This window comes from Sciurus vulgaris (assembly GCF_902686455.1).
Source record: "Sciurus vulgaris genome assembly, chromosome: 12".
In the NCBI taxonomy this organism is placed as follows: Eukaryota; Metazoa; Chordata; class Mammalia; order Rodentia; family Sciuridae; genus Sciurus; species Sciurus vulgaris.
The window spans coordinates 99,675,182-99,699,056 of NC_136473.1; the positions used below are offsets into that span (position 1 = coordinate 99,675,182).

The 23,875-nt window shown below is 43.7% G+C and overlaps 2 protein-coding genes across 2 annotated transcripts; both read left to right on the forward strand.

The window, feature by feature from the left end:
- Positions 1 to 3,473: 3,473 nt before the first annotated feature.
- Positions 3,474 to 4,361, forward strand: LOC306642071 (transmembrane epididymal protein 1-like; the record flags this gene model as incomplete). The annotated part of the gene is made up of 1 exon (XM_079107486.1): positions 3,474 to 4,361. The coding sequence occupies one exon, from the start codon at positions 3,474 to 3,476 to the stop codon at positions 4,359 to 4,361; it is 888 nt and encodes a 295-aa protein (XP_078963612.1).
- Positions 4,362 to 15,701: 11,340 nt separating this feature from the next.
- Positions 15,702 to 17,388, forward strand: LOC306641597 (transmembrane epididymal protein 1A-like). Its single transcript, XM_079106739.1, has one exon. The coding sequence runs from the start codon at positions 15,967 to 15,969 to the stop codon at positions 16,870 to 16,872; it is 906 nt and encodes a 301-aa protein (XP_078962865.1). The 5' UTR covers positions 15,702 to 15,966; the 3' UTR covers positions 16,873 to 17,388.
- The last annotated feature ends 6,487 nt before the right edge of the window (positions 17,389 to 23,875 follow it).

A 23,875-nucleotide genomic window follows, 5' to 3' on the forward strand; every position in this document is an offset into this window, starting at 1 on the left:
AAGAAAAAAATGGAGAGAGTAATTCAGAATATTTATCTGGGTAGATTATGTTTTTGATATGACCCCAGAAGCACAGGCCCAAAAGTAAAAATTGATAATGGGATCCCTTCAAACTAAAAATCTTCTGTATAACAAAGGAAAAAACAACAGAGTGAGGAGACAAGCCTACAGAATTAGAGAAAAAATTGAAAACTAACTCATCTGACAAGGGATTAATTTCCAGAGCATCCAAGAAACTCAAACAACTCAACAGCGAAGCATAAACAATCCAACTTAAAAATGAGCAAATTACCTGAACAGACATTTGTTGAAAGAGGATATATAAATGGCCAGCAAATATATGAAAAAATACTCAACATTACCAGTTATCAGATGTATGCAAACCAAAACCACAATGAGATATTATCTCACTGTTAGAATTGTTATTAACAAAAGATTAAAAATGCAGGTGAGGATGAGGAAAAGGGGAACGCTTATATACTATTGGTGAAAATGTAAATTGGTTCAGCAATTATGGAAAACAGTGTGAAGTTTCCTTAAAAAGCTGGAAATAGAACTAGTGTATGATCCTGCAATTTCACTATTGGGTATATATCCAAAGGAATTTAAATCAGTGTGTCAAAGAGATGTCTGCATTCTCTTGTTTGTTGCAGCACTATTCATAATAGCCAGGAGATAGAATCACCCTAGGTGGCCGTGGACAGATGAATGAAAAATAAAAATATACTGTGTACACACAATGGAATATTATTTAGTCGTAGAAAATAATAAAATCCATTGTTTGCAGCAACATGGATGGAACAGAAGAACATTATGCCAAGTGAAACAAGTCAGATGCAGGAAGACAAATGCATTCAGAAGCTTAAAAGCTGATCTTAAAGAAGTACAGACAGAATAGTAGCTACCAGAGCCTGGTATCAGGAAGAATGGGGTGGAGGGAGGGTGGTTAATGGGTGCAGAGTGTTAACAGGTAGGATTGGATAAGAAGAATAGCATTGTAGGATAACCATGATTGACAACAATTAATCGAATACTTCAAAACAGCTAGTAAAGAGGATTTTTAAATGTCTGAGTTGATAGATATGCCAATTACCCTGATCTGATCATTACACATTGTATGATCATTGTATGATCATTGTATTCATGTATTAAAATGGCACATTGTACCCAATGAACGGGTACAATTACTATGTGTCAATTAGAAATAAAAATATATTTAAAAATGAAGTGGGACCTTCAGAAGAATGATTAAGTCATGAGGTGTATTTAGCAAGATTATAAAAGGGCTGAAGGGAATTAATGTTCCTCTATTTTTTCACTTCCATCTTTTGCCATGTGAGGATACCATAACAAGGCAACTTATCCTGGAAGCAGAGAGAGTAACCCTTACCAGACATGGAATCTTCTGGCACCTTGATCTTGGAATTCCTGGCATCCAAGTCTATGAGAAATAAATTTCTATTATTTATAAATTTTTTAAAAATGAGTAAAGAATCTGCATGGACATTTTTCCAAAGCGACAAACAGCCAAGAGGTATATGAAAAGGTGATCAACAGGGAAATGCAAATCAAAACCACAATGAGATAGTATTACCCCACACATTAGGATGGCTCTTATAAAAGAGACAAGTCAAGCATGGTGGTGCACACCTCCAATCCCAGCTACTGGGGAGGCTGAGGCAGGAGGATCACAAGTTCAAGACCAGCCTGGGCAACTTAGCAAGACCCTGCCTCAAAAATGTAAAAGGGTGCGGAACATAGGTCATTTGTGGAGCATCCCTGGGTTCAATCTCCAGCACAAAACAAAACAACCACAACAAAATAAATAAATAAGACAAAAAATAATGAGTGTTGGGGAGAATGTGGAGGAAAGCAAACCACTATACACCATTGGTGGGAATGTAATTGGAAGAGCCAGTCTGAAAAATAGTATGAAAGTTTCTCAAAAAATCAAAAATAGGATTACCATATGACCCAGCAATTCTATTTCTCCACATATATCCATAATGAAGTCAGCAGACGACACATCTGCACTCCCAGGTTGACTGGCACATTATTTGTAACAGCCAAAATACAGGAGCCACCTGGCCATCAGCAGAGCCTGCATTAGAAAATTACTACACTATAGTATTCAGGAAATTTTGTCATTCGTGACAACATGGACCAAGCTGAACCTGAAGGGCATTATGTTAAGTGAATAGGCTTTAAAAAAAAAAAAAAAAGAAGGAAAGAAAATATACTGATTGCATGATCTCACATGTGGAATCTAAAAATGCTGAATTTAGAGAAGCAGAGAGTAACAAATGGTGGTTACCAGAGGCAGACATGGTAGGAATCTTAGTCAAAAGGTACAAGGTTTCAGTCATGTAGGATGAATGTTTTAGAGAGCTAATAGCAGAAGGACTAAGATTAATAATGAGACATTATATACTTGAAATTTGCTGACAGAATAGATCTTAAGTGTTCTCACCACAAAAAGTAATTATATAAGGTGAGAGATGTTAATTAGTTTGACTACACTAATCATTTCACAACGTATATCAAAACAATACATTGTATACCATACTTATCAATAATTTTATTTAAGAAAATGAAAATTCTTGCCTTGGATGCAATCTCTCATATGAAGCTGGCTGTCATATAATGTCCAGGACTCCTTTTACCTGTAAGTATTAGATGAAGAGAATAAAGTTGAGGAGTTAATTCACATTAAAATATAAGCAGCTCAATGGATCTACTTGCCTCACATACCTATAACCACATTTTAATAAGAAATTACACCATAATACTCTAAAATTGATCTCAAAAGATGGCTTCTTAGGTTCATTTATTATCCATTGGCGAGAGACTGGGGGAGAGGCAATCAGCTTTCTTGGTAGTCTCCAAAATCTGTCTGTAACAGAAGAATTAGACCAAGAAGGAACTCAGCATCTGCACATATGAACACAAAACCACGTTAATAACTTTTATGTCCATAAAGAATATATTTGTCTTCAGTGTATGACCCAAGATATGAAAAGAGGTCTTAAAGATTGCACAAAAATTTGTACATAGGTGATCTTCTCCATGATCAGGCATCTCTCCAATCTCTGAGAACTGGACATAGGCAGAAGGAAATAAGCGATGAATTGTCACCAGAAGCTCCTAAAGGGTCCCCAGGTAGCACTCCTAAGAGCACATCTTCCTACAGGTGCATACTCAGAAATATTCATCTTTCTTCTTTGGCAGAAGTCAGTCAGTACCCAGTGTTCCAGAATGGAATGGAACAATGAGACTCCTTTCACACGGAGTGTAGGCTCCTGTCCAGAACTTTCCATTCTGTGGGAGAGTGCAGTGGGCAGAGAGAGATAATAAAAGTAGGAAGAAGTTAGCTCTGCATAGTACTAAAAACTTCAGGGGCCCGTGAGGGAAAGGAGGGCAGAGAAGTCCTGAGTTTTGTTCCTAACTCCTGAGTCAGACAGACGAGTAATTTCATGGGAAATTTCAATGGTCACGTTTACCCAGGGCTATTTCTCTTCTGTTATGGACTGTATAAGGCCATAGTGATAGCCAATGACTCACTCCGATCTTTGTGCCCTCCCAAGAATAAAGGGAGGTGGGCCAGACTGTGGAAAATATCCTGCGAAGGTTTGCTGAAGATAGTGGCCGGCTCCTTTTTCATAATTTATGTCAATTCCTGCACTGAAGGAGGGATGACATTGATGAACGGGAAGCTGCCACCAAGGTTTATGTACCCCCAAGACTGGCAGCACCTCACCATGTTCACCCTCCTCATAATCAACGGCTGTGGAGATGTCATAAGCAAGAACTTGCTGCCTCAGAGGTGTGTGGCCCTAGAAAAAGGTGCCCTGGTCCTGTCCTCCTATGAGCTCCTGCTGCTGCTGGTGTCACATGTTAAGGAGTCATCGGGGATTGAGCTGCAAGTTCACTCCCTGCTCATCTTGGTGGTGTTCCTGCAGTTGCTGGTGTTAACTGCAGAGCTGTGGACTCCTGAGATGTTTCACCTCTGGATGACGGAGGCTTTTCTGTTTGTGATCATGGGCTCCTGGCTGATGCAGGCAGGCTTTATTTTGTACGGACCAGTCTCTGGCTACCCCTGGGAGGATGATGACATGAGCGACCTCATGTTTGTCACCACCTTCTTCTGCTGGCATGTGATGTTTGATGCCTTGTGCCTGTTGGCAATCTATGGCTTCTTTTACTGTTGGCATCGTTGTTACCGTCCCAGCTTGAAGATGACGGAGTCCAAGGAAGCTCCGTATCATGAGAGCAGTCCAGAACCCCTGTACAGGCTGTTGCAGGAAGTGGAGCAGCCAGGGAAGGAAGACCAGGCTCCTCTGCTTGCAAAGAGCTCACCCTGAGCCGGGCCTAGAATGCCTGGCACATACCCCACCCCTTCTTCCCCACCGTGGGCCCTCTCAGCCTCATGGGTGGCACACTCATTGCTCCCCAATGAAGGTAACAGCCCCAAAGGACAACAGCTGATCCCAACTGTTGCCCTGTCTGTCACTGAGCCTCTCGTTACTGATGACATAGGAAGAGAATGGCATGGAAAAGTAACAAAGGGGAAGCTGTGAATGAGGACAGTGGGAGAGGAATAAGAGGCCCGAAAGAGCAGGGCCACATGTAAGAAACAGCCATGGCGGGAAGAGAATACAGGAGGCTCTGAAGAGCAGAGCAGAGTGCAGTAGGGATGCATCAAGGTTCTAACAGGAATAAAGCACAAATGGGAACTGCAATGGCGGGTAGTTTAGTTGATCAACCAATTGATTCTGCCACATGCAACCGCAAAGCAGACATAGCCCAACTCACCTACCCAACCTAGATGAAATGACCAGCATCTTATAGGTGTGTGTATGTTCTAATTTGGGTGGATCAGCATGGTTTCAAATTTATACATTGAGTCAGAGTGAAAACTTTCATATCTTGGCTTTCAAGCTGTCATAAAGCAAACATTCACTGAATGACACTTTCTCATTTCTGACCTCTCACCCAGTCAAAGTAAAGTGCTCAGCTACCTGATTAACTACCGTCAGTCCCACCAGAACAGATTGGATTATTTACTACATCCTCTACTCAAGTCTGACAAATAACACTCTGAACAAAACCCATTGCCAGTCACAATTTCCTTATGCATTGATTGTTATTCCATGCCACCATTAAATTCCCTCATACTGCCACCAACAAGAGGTCCCCTATCCTGAAAACTCCCATATATTCCTTGAATCTGGATTCATCACCAATTCCTCCAAATTGACTGTCATTTTACCAAGGCTGTAAATAGCCTTTTTGTCCTGTGTCTCATATTGTTTCTCTTGGGAAGGTTTTGCCTCATGACCTGAGAGTTAGACCTCTAGTTAGCAAGACATTTTTCATACTCTCGTTAGTTTCCTCTGCATGTTCCAGAATATCAGTTACCTCTACACAATGGACAATTAATAAAGTCTTAATTACTTCCAGTCAGGTCTCCCTTTCTGTCTTATAAATGTATGGTCTGACTGACTCCTTTGCAAACCCTCAGGAGGTATCGACAGTCTAAAGCACCCGTTGTATAAACAGCATGCCTACTCTTTCAGGACCATGCGTACAATAAACTTCACTGACCTGACTAGAATTGTTATTCTTACATCATTGCTTACTGTAAATTCTAGTCATGAGGTATGCCATATAGACTTTCCATTTTACATAGGAAAACCCAAAGACTCCAAAAGGGGAATTTGATTGCAGACTCACGGCTGGTCAGAGACAGGACAGAGACCTAAGTTTGTAGGTCTGAAAGTCAAAACTCTGCTTTGTTTCCTTGGCTCCAAAGACTTCTCTGCAGAGAATGGGGATGTGACTGATTTAGAAAACAAAATGGGTAGGAATGGGGTGGATACCCAGTGTGCACGAAGAATAGTGCAATTGTTCCAGTCCTCCTAAACAGTGTGTGCTTCTCACCCTGATCTGTACCCCCAGATTCTCCGGGGTGGGCTGACAGTTCTCCACACTCCTGGCTAGAGTGTGCATTATGGGTGCAGGTCAGAGTAGAGTCTGGGACAAAATGCTTCCAATCTTTCTTTCTTTCCCCATTACACTTAGGTCCTAGGATTTCTCCCATTATTTGTCTTCTGAGCTCCCATTTTTTTAATTGCCATATAGAATATTGTCATGGGAAATGATGAAGGAATTCGGAAATCACTTCTTTGTTGCTTTTAACAAGTCATTTGTACCCTACTTCTGCAATGCTAAACAAACCTCTGATATTTAGTAAAATTCTCCCAACATAGTATCTCATAATTTTTTCCACAAAAACATACTTGCATCTTCATATATATGTGTATATGGTATGCTCATTAAAATTTTCCAATATAGCCTTTACAAAATTCAGCAAACCTATTCTAAAATATATCTCAGAAAGAAATATAAAAAAGAGGCCTGGACTTGTTTTCTCCCAGAAGGTACTGCACTTCTAGCTTTCACAATACATTATGAAATTAATTCAAGAATTGAACAGCCTGATGTAGGAGCAAGCAACTATCACAGACCCAAAACCAACATAGTATAATATAATAGAAGCTCCAGAAACAGAAACAAGGAATGTGAGAATGAAGCACATGTTAAGGATGAACTCTTCAATTAATGTGAGAAATAACTGGCTCCCCACATAGAAAAAGAATAAAAACTTACACAATAAGAAATGTGCAATGCTCAAAATGAATAATAGATGGGTTAAAAGGTTAAATGAGCAATATGACTCTAAAATGTTTTGAAAAGGACAAAGGCAGATATTTTAAAATGAAGGGCATGAAAAACTTTCTTAAGTAAGAAAAAGCTCTGCAAAGACTACACATTTCACTTGGGGTTTTCTATAACTACAAGTCACAATCAAAAAGATAAAAGAGGCACCATGAAAGAAATATTTTCACCATATGTAACAGGCAAAAAAAATCAATATTCAGATATATTGAAATGTTCAAACATTAACCGGCCAGCAGAAATAAATCTAACATCAGGACAATGGATACAGATAGGTTTTAGAATACACAGGTCCTTAAGATCAATAATCTCAACCCATTTTGAGGAAAAGCAGATTTCAATAAAATGAGATCTTCCATCAGGTTATTGAAATTGTCAAAAGCATTTAAAAAATAATATCCACTGTGGAACAAGATGTAGAGAAAACGGAATGGTAAATTATAGACAGCAATGTAAAGTGGTCTACAGTTTTTTGAAGTCAGTTCAACACTTGTCAAACTTGAGAGTGCAAACAATCCCCCTTCTTGACACCTGCAGTGGACAATTGTCACAAGGCCTAACAATGCCTTGAAAAACACCCTCCCAACAATTTGATCAGGTCCATATTGTCAGGCCCACCTTTCTGGGAAGATTTTTATTTTCAACCCCTAGCTTCCTTTTGGAGGTAGCTGGGTACAAGCACATGACCAATTACACAAGCTACTTAAGACTTCCACCCAGAAGTAGAAGTCTACACATATATACAAAGGGATGTGCACCAGAATGGCCACTGCAGCACTGTTTGCATGGAAGTTTAAATAACAAATGTTCACCAATCAGGCAATGTTTAAATAAATTGTGGAGTATTGTGCAGGCTTAAGACAAACAAGGGAGGTTAGGATGCCGGATTTAAGGATCTCCATGATGAAGTGAAAAGAGATAAATGCAGAGATGATGGGGCATATGATACAGGCAGGTACGCTCCTGTTCAGTGTGTTCAAAAGGTCTGAAGTTGTCATACACCTGTCAGCAATGTCTAGGACCATGGGGCAATCAGGAGAGGGCACTGGAGGATGGTGTAACTTGCCTCGCTCACCAAATTCTGCAGAACTTCCACCTCCATTTGAATGAAGATCTAATTAGATGTGGCCCTATGACTAAAGTGACCCTATAATTAACCAAGTCTGGATGAGGATGAAAAGGGGAAAAATTAATTCTTTTTAACTTGGGAATTGGGACAACAGGTAAAAGCTAAACTGCTCCAGACAAATGAGGATTTATGGCAACGCTACCTATGAGGGAAAAAGAGATGTGCTGTGCATCCTGTTTGTCCCTCCAGAGCCCTCTTCCACTCATGCTCAACAGGCTCTCTCTCTCTCCCAGGAAGCTGACCTGGTGTCTAGCACAACAGTGAGCTACTTGATCCTCTGGCTCCTGGCAGGTGTGGTCAGTGACGAACCCCAGCAAGGGCTCAGAGGTAAGGGGAAGAGTGAGGTGAGGGCTTTACTCTGAGCTCCTGGGATGGGGCTCTCCAGGCTGTCCAGACACTATTCTGCCACCATGACACCTGTATTGGTGTCTGAGGGCTCCACGACCATTTCCTATAAACCTGGAGGCCAAAATAATTGAAATGCAGAGATCCACAGTGCTGGACACCAGGAATCTGAAAATGAGGCCTCTCTCCTCGCTTCTGGTGTCTGCTAGCAATCTTTGGTATTCCTTGGTTCGTGGATGCATCTCTTGTCTCTGCCTCCATCTTCATATCATCTACTCTTCTGTGTGTCATTTTGTCTTAAATCTCCACCAGCCTTTTTCTTATGAGGACTCCTGTCATTGGATTTAGGGCTCACCCTAAATACAGGATGATCTCATTTTGAGATACTTAATTATAACCGCAAAGGCCCTTTTTCTCAATAAGGTCTCATGCATAGTATCCGGGGGTTAGAATTTAGACCTATCCTGAGTAGGCACCACTCAACCCACTACATAATCTTCACACATAGTAGGAAATTCTCCCATCCCATGTCCCACATCCTTTGGAGCCTGGAGGTAGTACGGGCATGACTGTTACTCAGCCTATGCCTGTGGTATCTCTATACCATGCCCATATCTATGGTAAGAGGTATCTTTATTAAACCCTCTTTAAACAGCTCAATTGGAGTTTCCATGTATTTCCCATTGGACCCCTACCCGAAACAGCCCTGGAGGTACTGCTCGGTTGGGTAGGTCCTTAAACAGATTCTGTACCTGAGATCAGAAGCAATGGCAAGGAAAAAACAAAACAAAACAAAACAAAAAACTTTCCCAACTGAATTTCACAAAAATGAACACACGATGAAAGAGACTAATATGTAGACGTGGCTAATAAATTAAAGGGATCTTGCACATTCAATCTAGACAACCAAAGAATTAATTAATCCAGTAACAAAAATTCTAAAGAGCTGTTTTCCAGGTACTATGCAAGGATTGGCAATACAATAATGAGAAAGCTACAAAGATGTATAATTACGTTGTAATGTATGATAATAAACACAAAGGAGAAGGGAATGCTGTGGCAAGCAGAACTCTTTTAAGACGGCCTGGAAGATTCTGCCCCAGCACACAGGCCCTGTATGCGCCTCTCCTTGAGTGTGGGTGGGTCCAGAGGATGTAGTGGAGTCGTCCATGATCAGTTGACTTTCAATTGATCCATAGGGGGTTTCCCTGAGTGGGTCTGACTTAGTCAGGTGAGCCCTTTGAAAGAAGGTGCATGCTCAAGGATTTGCTGCTGCTGGCATGTGATTCCCGTGGCAGAGAACTGAGAGCAGCCTCAAGTTGCTTAGAGAGCATCTTCTGGATAACCAATAAGGAAACAAGAACCTCAGATGTAGAACTGCAAATAACTCAAATCTTCCACCAGCCAGTGAGACTCAGTTAAGGACAGCCCTGACTGGCATCTTGAAATCAGTTTGGTGACTGGGCAAAGGACTCAGTTAACTCACATTGAACTTCTGACACATGGAGCCTGGGATAATACATTGGTGTTGCCTAAGCTCCAGAATTTGTGATAATTTGTTGCACAGCAATAGGAAACCAATATAAGAGACTATAATTTTTAGGGAAGGTTCATCCCGATCTGTAACAGGAAACGCTGTATCACATTGAGAAATGAGGCCCTGTGACTGCAAGATGTCATCAGAGCGAAGCAGGGATCCTGACAGAAGGAGATTCAGTGTGTCTGAGTTCCTAGGCTGTGGGAAGTGAGAGTTCTCAAGGGACTGAGAGCAGCCCCATCCCTATATTCATGTCCCTCATAAAAACGCCCTTACAAGTTTAGTTCTCTGGGCCAGGAAGCCTTTGCATTAGGCAAGGGCACTTACATATTACAGATTTGAGATACTGAAGGTAGGGGAGGAGATGGGATGGGATTAGTCAAACAGTTTGTCAAATCAAAGTTGATGTCTTGGGATTGAATTTTCATGAGCTCCTAACATCCTCTTAGTATAGGAAGATACGGTGGAAGATACTGACTTAAAACAGATAAATGCTTAAGCCTTACTGGCTTAGCACAGCATAAGGTCACTTCTCCCACATGTTTAGAAAGTCAAATGCACACATCCTGGTTGGCAGGTACTCTTCTACAGGTCTTTCAGAAGGCAGACTCCTCCCATCTTACAGTCCTGCCCTTCTGTAGGGCCTCATAGTTCCCTGTACCCAGCCAGCAGAAGTTAAAAATAAAAGGTGAGCAATGGGAGGAACGTTCTTAGGGCCATGTCTGAAGGTGGTGTACATCTTCTCTATACACCTTCTTTGTTGACCCTAACTTAGCCACCGGGAAGTTGGAGATGTAGTCACTGCCTGGGCCCCTCTTTCCCAGAAGCACCTTTACACTGTGGGAGTGGGGTGAGCATCCCTGGTAGCCAGATAGATGGATTTCCCACATGGAATTTGAAATTTGGAGTTGGGTTCCTGAACTGCACAATTAAAAATCTTGAATAAAGTCTCTGGCCACTTAAGTGGTGGGGGGGCAGATAATCTAGGATCAGGAAATGCAATTTGTTGAGTGAAGTGGGCAGTTTGTAAAAGACTCAACTTGGTGAAAATATGCACCAATTCCAGAAGAATTCACTACAATGGTATCCTCTGGGTCCTTTGTATAATTGATCCATATCCCTAGTAATACTATCTCTGTTGAATGTGTTTTGACAGAGTGTGTTTCATCTTGGGATCTTCTGAGCCAGTGATGGCTTTGAAAATCTTAGGGAGCAAAAATTTGCCCATTTTTTTTTCTTTTTCTTCCAAGATGTTTTGTGTTACTAAATGAAAATAATTTAAAACTTAAACAAAAAAGAAAGAATCCTGAAGGAACAAAGGATAAATCTCAATGTACAATTATATATATGATTTGGAAAAGAAATAATCTATGGGTGTGAGCAAACAGCACAGTCCTAGTGTTGATAGAGGTATAGCAGGGCAGGGTGATTACATGCTTCTCTCTTGCCAAAAGTTTCCAGAAGAAAAAGAAACTTGCAGGTGTTGAAATGAGATAGTTATAAAGAACTTGAGATCAACAAGGTGAGTGGTGAAATCTGACATGATTTTGCAATGAGGCATAAAGCTCACATTATAGGAAATTTCCATGGGGCAATTTCTGAGTTGACATGCCAGGAAAAAATCAAGGATGTATTTCCTTTTGAACTAAGAAATTAGAATGTGTTTTCCATGCCTTGTGAAACTTGGTTTTGTAAGTCAATCCTAAAGTAGCCCCTACTTGAAATATGAGAGAGGGGATGTCTCTGACCTTGTGCTGTCTCTGAACCCACTCTCTGTGGGACTCTCGCAAGCCTCTGGCCTCTGGCCTCCTCTCTCCTGTGGTGTATTTCTGCTTTGCGGCATGGTGAGTTGCAGTCACTTTTTGATGATGATGATGTCCCTCTGGAGGAGAAAGGAGCTAAATTAAAATTAGCTACTGGAAACCACCATCCTAAAATTCCATTACCATTAAGAAGTTCATAGTGTAGCCCTGAAGATGCCATTTCAGACCAAGTGTCTGCATCTTCCTTTAAGAAAACTTTACAACATGTACTTTACTCAACATGTCATTCTCTACTGTCTAAATCTATGCAGTCCAATGTGATTGACACTGGTCACATGTGGCCATTGAGCACCCTCCATCTGGCTTGTCTTAATTGAGATGTGCTGTAAATGTAAAATGTACACTGGAGTTTGAAGATTTAGTATAAAATAAGGAAGCTCACAATTTTATGTGAATTAGTTGTTGAAATATTTTGAAGACATTAAATAGATCTCATTAATTTTACTTTTTTATTATTTTATGGGTTGTTAGAAAATTAGGGAATTGGGATGTAGCTCAGCAGTAGAGTTCTATAGCGTGTGTGAGGCCCGAGGTTTAATCCCCAGCATGAAGAAAAGATTTAAACTACTGAAGTGACATTTGATATCTATGGGGCAGAGGTATAAAACCATTCTCTAGTGTATATGTGATATGTGTGTTGAGATGTGGTGCCTTTCACTAAATTTTACCCTCTTTGTATCCTAAACTTCTGTGTATGCCCCCGGGCCCTCAGCAGGCTCTGACACAGCAGTGAGCAAATTCATGTTTACTGAATTTCTGAGCACCTTCTTACTCTGGCATCTTACGATGCAGGGACAATGACACTGGTCATTTGAGGAACCCTCAGGAATGTGGAGCCTCTCTGGCAGGGAGGCAGGTCTGGAGAGTTCACTGTGCAGCAGCCAGACCATGAAAACCCTCCACCGGTTCCTGTGGTCAAGTCAATTTCCCCCCATGAAACACCCATGAAAAGGCTGACCAGGTACTTGGTGTCCACAGACTTACAGGCAGTCTGGCAGTTTCTGCTAATCACTCACCCCCTTTGGCTTCCTTCTTGGCTACTGTGGGCACATTCTGGCTTTTCATGGGAGATTCCTATCTTCAAAGTCCCGAGATCAGGATGCTCATGTGTTAATGAGCAACATGTGTCCTTGATGCCTGGCCAAGGCAGGGGCCTGAGCATCCCAGAGGGGACCTTAGTGGGTCTCCTTGCCCTGCACTTGCAACCCCCCATTGCTTTTGGGTCAGTGCTGCTATTCTCTCCTCTCCCCTGACCACAGATGGCCTGCAATAGTGGCCAGGCACAGCTGGGGAAATGATTGTGGGATAGAGGCAGTTCTTTTGGCCTGCAAGCCACAGGTTTCCTGGTCTGGCCCTGCTGATACCTGGATCCTGTGATTCTCTGGGAGCAAACCCAGGAACCAAGGAGAGCACCTGGGGTTCTCCCCTCCCTGATTAACATAGCAACAGTCATGGTCAGATTTCCCCCTTTGAACTGCCTTCCTCTGAGCACTGAACTCTACCGTGCTTTCCAAGGGTTTGGATAATTCACCAAAGGGAGGAAGGAAAAAGAAGACAAATATATTTTCCATGTAACAACTTCCATGCCTTCTTATTTTCACTTCATGGAAAATGAAGTACAATATATCGTTTTGTTTGTTTGTTGAGGTAAGGATTCAGCAACTCAAGAGAGAAGTGGAACTAGAACCCAATTGTATTTTCTTCTTCCTCACGTTCTTATTAAAACTGTGTCTCTAACACACTGGCAGCAAGGGCCACTGCCAGGCTGTGGGGTAAGAGGTAGTTTCTAATGTTCCTTTTTCCAATATAGTTCACCTGCTTTTTAGTCACTAAAAAGATTTAGAAACATCTAAAATCTAAAATTAAATGAGCAAAGTAGATCCCTTCAGAAGGCAGAACAAAGCTTTCTTTTCCCAAATTCCCTTCACATTCAATTCTCCAGTCCCACCAAGTTCTCAGTGGCAAGAGGCAATCTGAATTATTGCTACCCTTAAGGGCAGACAGAGATGTTTAAGTTTCCTGGCATTAAGCACACTTGAGAAAGAGTAGGTGGAGACAGTACTGACTAGGATGGTTCAAACCGCTACTTTTCAACTTTATGATGCTGCAAAAGCAACATGCATTTAGTAGAAATGTACAACAGATGTTGAGTTCTGATGAATCCCTGGGCGAGTGACATGTATGGTGATTCTCTCTCAGATGTTGGGCGGGCCACAGCTCACAGTCTACCTCACAATCACAAGTGCAAGCAATGAAATTCTACAGTGCTCTCCATTGCTACGATGGTCAGTAGGCAGGCTCTATCAACTGTATTAATCTATTTTCATCTCTGATGGGTTCATCAGGACATAACCCCGTCCTAAGTTAAGGAGTATCTGCATTGGGATAGGCGTGAGGGCTCAGGCAGTGCTGTGCCCTAGGGGTCAACCCTCCTCCTCTCCACTGGGACGCCCTCAGCATGCAGGTGCCTCTGCTCTGCCCTACACCACTGCTTGTAGAGAGGATGGAGGATTATGCAGAAGCCTGATCAGCATGGTTCACCATCTGGTGGCCTTCCTGTTTCCTCAGGACACCTAACACCCCCAGACACACTCCTATTCCCTGCATACTCTGCAATAGGCCCAGAACCATCAAGGTGCCCTAGGGAGGCTTCACACGCCCTCGTACCTGGTTCTCCACCATCCCTCCTACCTGTGCTCACTGGCTGTTTCACAATATCCAAGGTGCACTAATCACTAGTCAAATGGAAAAATGAAGCTGGTAGGTGAATTCACATTAAAATAGCAATGGCCAGTGTATGGCTACATTTGGTGTCTACATTTAAAGAACTATAACTTGATTTCTTGTATTAAAGAAGGAAATGAGGAGTGGGATATGAAAAATGGTGGAATGAGACAGACATCATTACCCTATGTACTGTATGATTACACGAATGGTATGAATCTACATCGTGCACAACCATAGAAACGAAATGATGTACCCCATTTGTGTACAACGAATTGAAATGCAGTCTGTAAAAAGTAAAAAAAAATAAAAAAATAAAAAGATGGATGGTAGAATATGAAGTGAGTGATATAGTACAGACGTTTTAAGAAAGGTACATATGCTTGGCACTGTGGTGCATACCTGTGATTCCAGCTACTCAGGAGGCTGAGGCAGGAGGATTGCAAATTAGAGATCAGCTTGTGAAACTTGGGGAGACACTGTCTCCAATAAAACATAAAATGAGCTCCTTGGTAGAGCATCCCTAGGTTCAATCCCCAGTACTGCAACAAAAAAGTAGACCTTATGAATTTGTGGGAGCTGGTGACAAAGTTCATTTCCAGTGGCAGCAGGAAGGAAGAATCCATCCTCTGAAGTAGTGACAAGCAAGGACAAATGGAAACGTACCAAGACCAACTGGAGCCGTACGTATTTCTCACCACCTAAGTGGCAGGCAACCTGCACAAGAATCTAGTGCTCTTCATGCTAAAGAGAAGCTGGGGGAGCTCTAAGCCTGGGTGCTGCTCACACCTGGGGGTCACCAGCAGGCTCCTCATGGAATGCATGAGCTACAGTGGTGCCCTGCACTCCCCAGCTGCAGAGAGTACCTCAATTGCTGCCTCACTTCCACTTGCAGGTTCTTGGGCCATCCAGGGAAGGGCACGCTGGGAAACGTGGTTCAAGTTATGACGACACACTACAAAACCACCACAGCCCCTAAGATCGATTTCCAAGGGTGGCTTTGGAGGTTCATTTACAGACCATAGGCCTGTTAAAGTGATGGTGGGTGCGGGCATGTCTGAAGGTAGGAGAGAGGTGAAGGGGGCTTCGTGGTCTCTGCAAGACGTGGCTGTCACAGAAGAACAGAACTGCCAGGCAGAGGCTAAGTATGCACTACATGGTCACACATCCAAATGACTATAAAAGTGTCCACAAAGGCATTTGACTTTATACTGGGGCCAAAGCCCTGTCTGAGAAGTCCCAAAGGATCCTCAGGAGTTGCTGTGTGCCCAGGCTTTCTCTAGATACTACCCCCTCACCCCATGCCATTTCCCTCTCCTCTTCTGAGTACCATGGAGGATAAGGGCAAGGAAGACGTGGGAGATAGAAACCCGAGCTCCTCCAGGGCTATAGAGAGGAGCCCCTGAACACCCATTTCACAGCTTCCTTCTTCAGTAGAAGCCAGGTTGTTCCCCATGTACCAGAGTGGGATGGAATAATGAGGCCACATCCCGCCACATGTGTAGGTCTGTCTCAAGAAATGCTTCCTCTCTGTGGGTAAGCAGAAGGTGGACTGAGATAATAAAAGCAGGTGGAAGGCAATTCTTTCCAAAGCCCAGAACTGATGTGGCCCCACCAGGTGTGGCAGGCCTGAGTTCTGAGTCCGCTTCATTAGACAGATTTGTACCTCAATGGGAACCTTTATTGGTCATGTATGCCCAGGTCTGTTTCTCTTCTTATATGGACTGTATCAGGCAATAGTGGTCTCCAGAGCTGTGATATTCAACGAGTCTCTCCTGTATCCTTTGTGGCCTTCTAAGAATAAGGGGAGATGGGCCAGGCTGTGGAAAATATCCTGCGAAGGTTTGCTGAAGATAGTGGCCGGCTCCCTCTTAGTGATTTATGAGATCAGCTGCACTCATGGAGAGTTGACATTGATGAACAGGGAGCTGCCACCGAGGTTTATGTACCCCAAAGAGTGGCAGCACCTCACCATGTTCACCCTCCTCATAATCAACGGCTTTGTAGATGTCACGAGCAAGAATGTGCTGCCTCAGAGGTGTGTGGCCCTAGAAAAAGGTGCCCTGGTCCTGTCCTCCTATGAGCTCCTGCTGCTGCTGGTGTCACATGTTAAGGAGTCATCGGGTATTGAGCTGCAAGTTCATTCCCTGCTCATCTCGGTGGTGTTCCTGCTGTTGCTGGTGTTAACTGCAGAGCTGTGGACTCCTGAGATGTTTCACCTCTGGATGATGGAGACTTTTCTGTTTGTGATCATGGGCTCCTGGCTGATGCAGGCAGGCTTTATTCTGTACAGACCAGTCTCTGGCTACCCCTGGGAGGATGATGACATGAGCGACCTCATGTTTGTCACCACCTTCTTCTGCTGGCATGTGATGTTTGATGCCTTGTGCCTGTTGGCAATCTATGGCTTCTCTTACTTTTGGCATCGTTGTTACCGTCCCAGCTTGAAGATGACGGAGTCCAAAGAAGCTCCGTATCATGAGAGCAGTCCAGAACCCCTGTACAGGCTGTTGCAGGAAGTGGAGCAGCCCGAGAAGGAAGACCAGGCTCCTCTGCTTGCAAAGAGCTCACCCTGAGCCGGGCCTAGAATGCCTGGCACATACCCCACCCCTTCTTCCCCACCGTGGGCCCTCTCAGCCTCATGGGTGGCACCCTTTTTTTGTTCCCCAATGAAGGTAACAGCATCGAGGGCAGCAGTTGGCATACTTGCTATCTCTGAGATATCACTGCTGAGATAAGGGGAGTCCTGGGAAAGGGATGCTGATGGGATTTGGGGAGAGGGAGGAAGGAGGACCAGGGGAAAAGATGAGCATGAAAGCAGAGCCAAGAGGGAAGAGAATGCCAAGGAAGGGCTTTAGGGGAGGAGTCTCTGCAGAGGGCTGGGCAGAGTTCAGCAGTGATGCCATTGCGGCTGCTTTTCCAGGCACCTGTGACTACCTTTACTCAAGGGAATAAATATTTCTGATAGTTCAACGCTGGCCTCCTTCAAGCTTCATCCTGTTGCAGTGGGTATGGTGTGTGCTCAACAATGTGCCACCCTCCAGAGATTTAGTGATGGCATTTACAATGGATGCACCCCGTCTGAAACTTCCTCTTTGTGCCTCCTTCTCCCCAGACCCAACCTTTAGGGTTTGGTTCATTTCCAAATTTTACATATGAAGTAACTTAAAAAAATACCTTGAATTTGCACGATTCAAGTGTTTATAGAATTGAAATGCTGTAGTCAAGCTTATCTGTTTCACCATTGCCACCCTGATACATGTCATTTATTAGACACAATCTTTGGGTCTTCACAAGTTTCCATCCCTTGCATCTCACAGAAAGTTAGAGAAAGTCATACCACCGTCACAGTTTTGCCATGGATTAGATATTCAGCATAAACCCCACCTCCACCTCCTGACCACCCCAAGGTGGCTTTCTCCAAGAACTCCTGAACTCTTGGGCACTTACATCAAATCCACCTTGTTATTTTCCCCATTCAGCTGATTCGCTTTGTTTTGTTCTGTTTGGGGAAATCATTTCCCTTGGTGAGTTTTTACCTCACTGACACGTGTAGGTTCCTAAAGGATAGAAACTCTGCTATATTCCAGTTACAGAATGTCCTAAGTATATGCCAACTATGAGATATAGCGATGCTTACTAAAGGCTACTTTGGTTCCAGAACATCCCCCTGTTCCTTCTAGATGTGTCACAGGACAGGTCAGAGGGTTCGTGAACCTCTGGGCCACATCAGCAGTCCTAAATCCTGAGTCATCTCCTTGGTAACAGGCCAGCTTTCTTCCTGGCTCTTGGGGATAGTAAAATCTAGTAACCTGCTTCCAAATTGCTTACTCCGATTTTTAAAAATCCTCTCAAGTGTTTCTATAAGGAAACTCTAGAAAACAGATCCAGCAGGTTGATTTGCTCAAGTCTCATAACTGCCACGAGGCTGGACAGGTGTTCAAACTCAGGTGTGTTAGACCCAGTTCTGTGACTGTGTCCCTCCGGCAACAGTGACCAGTGACTTTGACAAGGAAAATGGAGAAGGAAGTTATCCTCAAAATGAAGAAGGAAGGAAGCGGGGGAAGGAGGGAGGAAGGAAGGAGGGGGTGGTAGCTCAGCCAGCAGGCCCAGGTGGAGGAAGCAGCACTGTATATGCCATAGTCACCCCCAAAGGGTGTGCTTTTGTCACACTTTCTGTCCCACCCGCACCACAGCCCTTCCCCTCTGGGAATGAGAATCTGGCCTACTCTCAACCTTTGGCTCAGTGTTAAATCTCTGTGTTCCGATCCAAGTGAGGGTAGAGGAGACTTGTTTGTGACTAAGCCTGCAAGTCCTTGCCTCTTCCCCTTTATTTTCAGTTCCAGACTCTGATCAATTGCCTTTCTTTGGGGACCTCCTTTTCCCTTCACCTCTCTTACACATGGATGGTAGAGGATGAAAAAGCACAAACGCTGTTAATTGCCCAATCCCAGGCATTGGAGGTCTCGTTTCATAGAGATAAACCTCTTGTAATCACGCAGTACTCCCAACACAGTATCTCTCAAATACCCATATAAGCAATGCACTTGCGCATTATTAATTTACCATATATAAGATTTAATAGAAAAGCCCACCCTCAGACAGTCAAGAAAAAACTTCCCAAATACTCATGCTTTGGGGGAGAAGTTGGTAATCCTCACAAAATTCCACCAGAGGGCACTATGTTCCCATCACCCTGGCCAAGTAATTAGTTCTTCAACCCCAGTACACAAATCTCCTGAGAACCTATTTAAAAGAAGTGGGAGAGGGCCAGGTGCGGTGGCCCACACCTGTAATTCCAGTCACTGTGGGGGCTGAGGCAGGAGGATGGAAAGTTCAAAGCCATCCTCAGCGATTTATTGAGACCCAAAGCAATCTTACTGAGACCCTGTCTTAAAATAGAAAAGAAAGGAGCTGGGGGTTCAGAGGTAGAGCGCTTGCTTAGCATGTCCGAGCATGTGTGAGGCATTTGGCTCGATGCTCAGCACCACAGAAAAACAAATAAAATAACGGTATTGTGTCCATCTACAACTAAAAAAAATAAAAATAAAAATAAATAAAAAGGACTGGGGATGGTTCAGTGGTTAAGCACCCTGGGGTTCAATCCCAGGTACAAAAAAAAAAAAGTATGAGAGGAAAAAGGAGGGCAGGAAAAGTACAGAAGCAGACAAAATATTGCCCAAGCATCCAGAAAATACCCTAGGGCTGTCTCCTGTTAAAATGTGGCACACAAAAGTGAAAGAAATAGGAATCCAAATCAATTAATGGGGCTAGTGGGGAGGAAGGAAAGACTGGATCCAGCTGAGGATTTCTTTGGGAAAAGCACCAACTAAAGGGCATTCTGATTCAAATATTTTGTGTATTTTAGATCAGAATGCCAAATTCCCTATTTTTTTCTCTTTCCACGTTTTTTATTGGTGCATTATAGTTGTACGTAATGATGAGATTTGTTGTTACATATTTGTACATGCATACAACATAATGATATAAATTGGTGATAATTTCCTAAACTTTTAAAAAGCTTCAATAATGCTTCAATCTAGAGAACAAAGAGAACAGAAAACAAAAATGATCTATGAAAATCCCAGATTCTCAGAATGAAACTAGGGGAAGATTAGTGTATGTGATGAATAATCTCCAAAAATTTCTTCACCCTACTGACTGTGTGCGTGTGTGCGCGCGCGCGTGGAACCGGGTCTTGAGCATGCTAAGCATGTGCTCTACCACTGAGCCACACCCCCAGACCTTCTAAAGATTCCTTCAGAGGAATCAGTGCTGCTATGTAGCACTTATTTTCTCCTAACCTAGTTATTCACAAAGAAAATGTACACAGAATGTTCACTGTACAGAAGTAGCTATAATGTAGGACTCTGGGGTAAACTGGTCAGTTCCTGTGCTCTGTACTTTCTTCAGTGGGTTTGGTAGGAATTTCAGTATTTTAGGAAGTGGTGGCCCAGAAGTTCCAACCATAAGCTGAGGACACTGAAGGAAGGGGACCAGAGAAATGTTCTCAAAGGAATGGCACCTTGGAAGTCCATTAGGTTGTGGAATGCTGCCCTAACGTGACTTCAGCAAGTTACAAGTTACCCAGGCCTCAGTTTCTCCCCTTTAAGATAAAATGGCATGAAGATCTAATTCCAGAACTGTATGGCTTTAGTTTTCTCTGTGAGACTTATTTTCCCATGTTGTGAGGTAAGAGGAACTTGACTTTTCCCAACTTTCCAAATAGCTTCCTAGTAAAGACAAGATTTAGAATAGAGCTTAAACAGACCCAAGCCTTCCATCCTAACGCACAGTATGGGAAGTGGCGTGTTCCCTAAATCTAAATGATTTCAGTGTGTGTCCGACAAAGACTCAAGTCGGGCTTAGGAGACATGGCTGAGATTCAAACTTTTGATTTCCTTTTCTCATTTGAAGAATATCAAATAATCAATATATAAAAAGAACAATTCCTGTGCTCAGTGGTTGGTTACTACGTTGAAGTATAATTTGGTCCTTCCATCTTTAATTGTGTAGAGTGAAGTTTGAAAGGGCTTCCAACTATACCTTCCTCCCAAAATATTGTTTAAAAGCAATTCTATCAACCTCCAAAACTGTTCTTCTTTTTCATCTTTTTTCTTTTAAGATTCAGTTGTGGTCTATTCTTTTGAAAAGAACTGATGTTGGTTTATTAAAAAAATTAAAAAGGAAAGAAAAAGTTGATAATGTGGGTCCGATTTTTAAGGGTGCCTCTTTAGCCTGATTTAAAGTTTTCACTGATTACCTGTTAAAACCATTCGTCTATAGGGAAAACTCCATATCCCAAACAAGACAATATGGTTGAAGGTTTGGGTTCATTCGAGCCCTACCTTGAATTTTAATGAGTGTAAGACAACCACACAGGCCCTGGAAAAGCCCTCTCAGAGCACTGCAAAGTGAGAAGAGGTCCTTATGAGAAAGAAGTCTTAAGGAGAACTCAAAGGTAAAGCCCACGCAAGACAAGGCCTTCATTTCAGGCAGCAGAACAACAGTGAAGAAATGCACTTAGTCCCGGGCTATGTCTGCAGATTTGGAATAAAATCTTCTGTAACATTGCTCCCACTCCACCCACCTCTGGGACAGAGCAACTCAGTGAGAGAACCCGGCTTCAAAGCACATGCCCTAAGAACCCAGTTGGCTTTGAAACTGTGTGTACCCAGAGAATGAAAAGTTCATGAGTCCAAGAATCCTAATGTTCCTTTTACAGAGGGGTAGAAAATGGGGGTGGTGGCAATTTAGGGAAGAAGGGGAAGAAAATCAAAGGGCAGCAGATACAGTAAAGTCAAAGTGGGTGAAACAGGGCGTTCTACTTTTTACTTCTCTAAAAGGACAGTCTGGTTTTCTGGAGGCGAACCAGCTAAAAGAACTTTCTTCTGCTTTTTCTTCTATCACAGACTCTTAAACATCTCTGCTCAGCCCCTGGACTTATCTGGGTTCTAATTTGGTTGATTTAAGCAAGCGTCGTGCTCACTCCTGAAAGAGTCAGTGGTCACGTATTATGTTCCTAACTGCCACAAAGCATGCCCCTGGTCACAGGAAGGGATCAAAGCAAATCCATTTCCATTCTTGGAAAAGCAGCTCAAAGCACATGTTCTCTTGATGATGCCGCTGTGATTTCTGTGTGGTCAACAAACGTTTACTGAGCACTCACTCTGGACACTACTGGGGGATATGAAGATGGCAGAGCTTCTCTTGGTGGTTGACATACATAAAAAGGGAAGTAGACAAACAGCAGAAATGCCACAGCTTAAAAAATTACATTTACACCTTCCTATTTCACTTCTATTTGTTTACCATCCCTACTTCAGGTGCCAGGAAAGATCCAGAAGGCTCTGGTTTATGCTTTGGCGGTTTGACATATGGAGATCAACATCACTTTTTCCTTTCTCTGCTCCTTCCCCAACCCGTTCTGAAGAATTCACTAAAAGAGACAGAATGAGGGCAGCTCACTTTGTTACCAGTTCTAAGCCCCCCTACATGGAACCAAAGGAGCTTAATGCTAAATCAGAAAGTTGATTTAAGACTTCTTAAATGGGGAAAGAGATGCTCTAATCTCTTCAGATTATTTTGGCCTATCATACATCATGTTTTCTAAATCTTTACTATGATCCAGGCCCTCCCCTAACCTCTTTTGCAAAAAGTATCACAATTAATCCCTTTAACATACAGGAAGCTATTGTTTTCCCATTTCATAGGCAAGAAAACCCAGGCTCTGTGTGGCCAAGTAACTTGGTCAACACAAAGGTGGTAAGAGGTCAAGTTTAGGTTTGAACCTAGGTTTTTCTGAACTGATGCCTGGCCTTTAAAACGCCATACCATAAGGCTTCAACATGTAGTACTAAAATCTAACAAGAAATCTGCAAGGTGCCTTAGCCAGTCCAAAACTTATCAGAAACCTGTGTTAGAGACAAACACTGCATCTGTCACTTGAAAGTACTAGTGTTCCACACACTTAAAGGGAAGGGATGTTGACCAAAGAAGCCAAGTAATGTGTGTGTGGTCACAAGCAACACTTCTTTTTCATATTTGTGGTACAAAACATAACCAGAAGAACAAACATTTTCCCTTCCTCTTCCAAAGGCAATGGAAGCATGAATTCTTGGTCTTTTAACAGAAAAATCACAGTGTCAAATAGGGGGACTCCTGAAAGATGCAATAAAGGCCAGCCATGTCAGGTGGATTTCGGGCACTAAAAAAGAAGCCACAATCAATTCATTGGAGAGCAAAACCAGGGAGAACTCCTTTAAGGGATCCTAAATTTTTGATGAATGCTGACTTCCGAAGAGGGGGCGAAGGCATGGAAGGGGACCTTGGAAGAGCTGGAAAACCTGTGGCTTTCCATTAGCTGTCCTTAGGGCAGTTTGCACGCAGAAATTTCACAAATCAGGTAGGTGGCTCTAAAGGTCATTCTTTGAACCACTTCATTTTCCAGACATGGAAACTTGGGCCCGAGAGGTGAGACTTGCCTATGGTCTCCTTTGTACAGCCCTCCAGAAGCCCCTCTGTGGAATAACAGAAACACAGCACTTGGGGTCAAAATACGGAATCACAGGGTTCTGTACTTTCCCGGCCCACCACCCGCCCAGGGACCCGGGCTCTGTCGGCCGAGGCCTCCCGCCCCGGCCCAGGCTCCCGCGCCGGTGCTGCCCGTCAAACTTCACCCCGGCGCGCGGAAGGCGGGCAGGGAGGCTGCCTCACAACAAAGGGCGGAATTCGGTGTCTGAGGCTCTGGCCTTCCAGAGGGCGCGCTCCTCGCAGGACTTGCACGGAGGCCGCCGCGAGCCGGAGGCCGGCGGCCCTGGGGCGGCGGGTGGGCGGCGGGACTCGCCCCCCGCCAGCCGGGCCCTCGGCGCGGCCGGCCGCCCTCCCCTCCCCCACGGCCCTTTCTCTTCTTTCTTCCCGGCTCCCTCGCCCCACCCGGCGGCGCCCGCTCGGCTCCTCGCCCAATGGCCGCGGGGCCCCGGCGCGCATCAGCTGATGGGCCCCGGTCCCGGGCGCGGCGAGCCAATCAGGGCGCCGGGGGCGGCCCCGGGCGGCCGATAAAGGGTGCGGGGCCGCGGG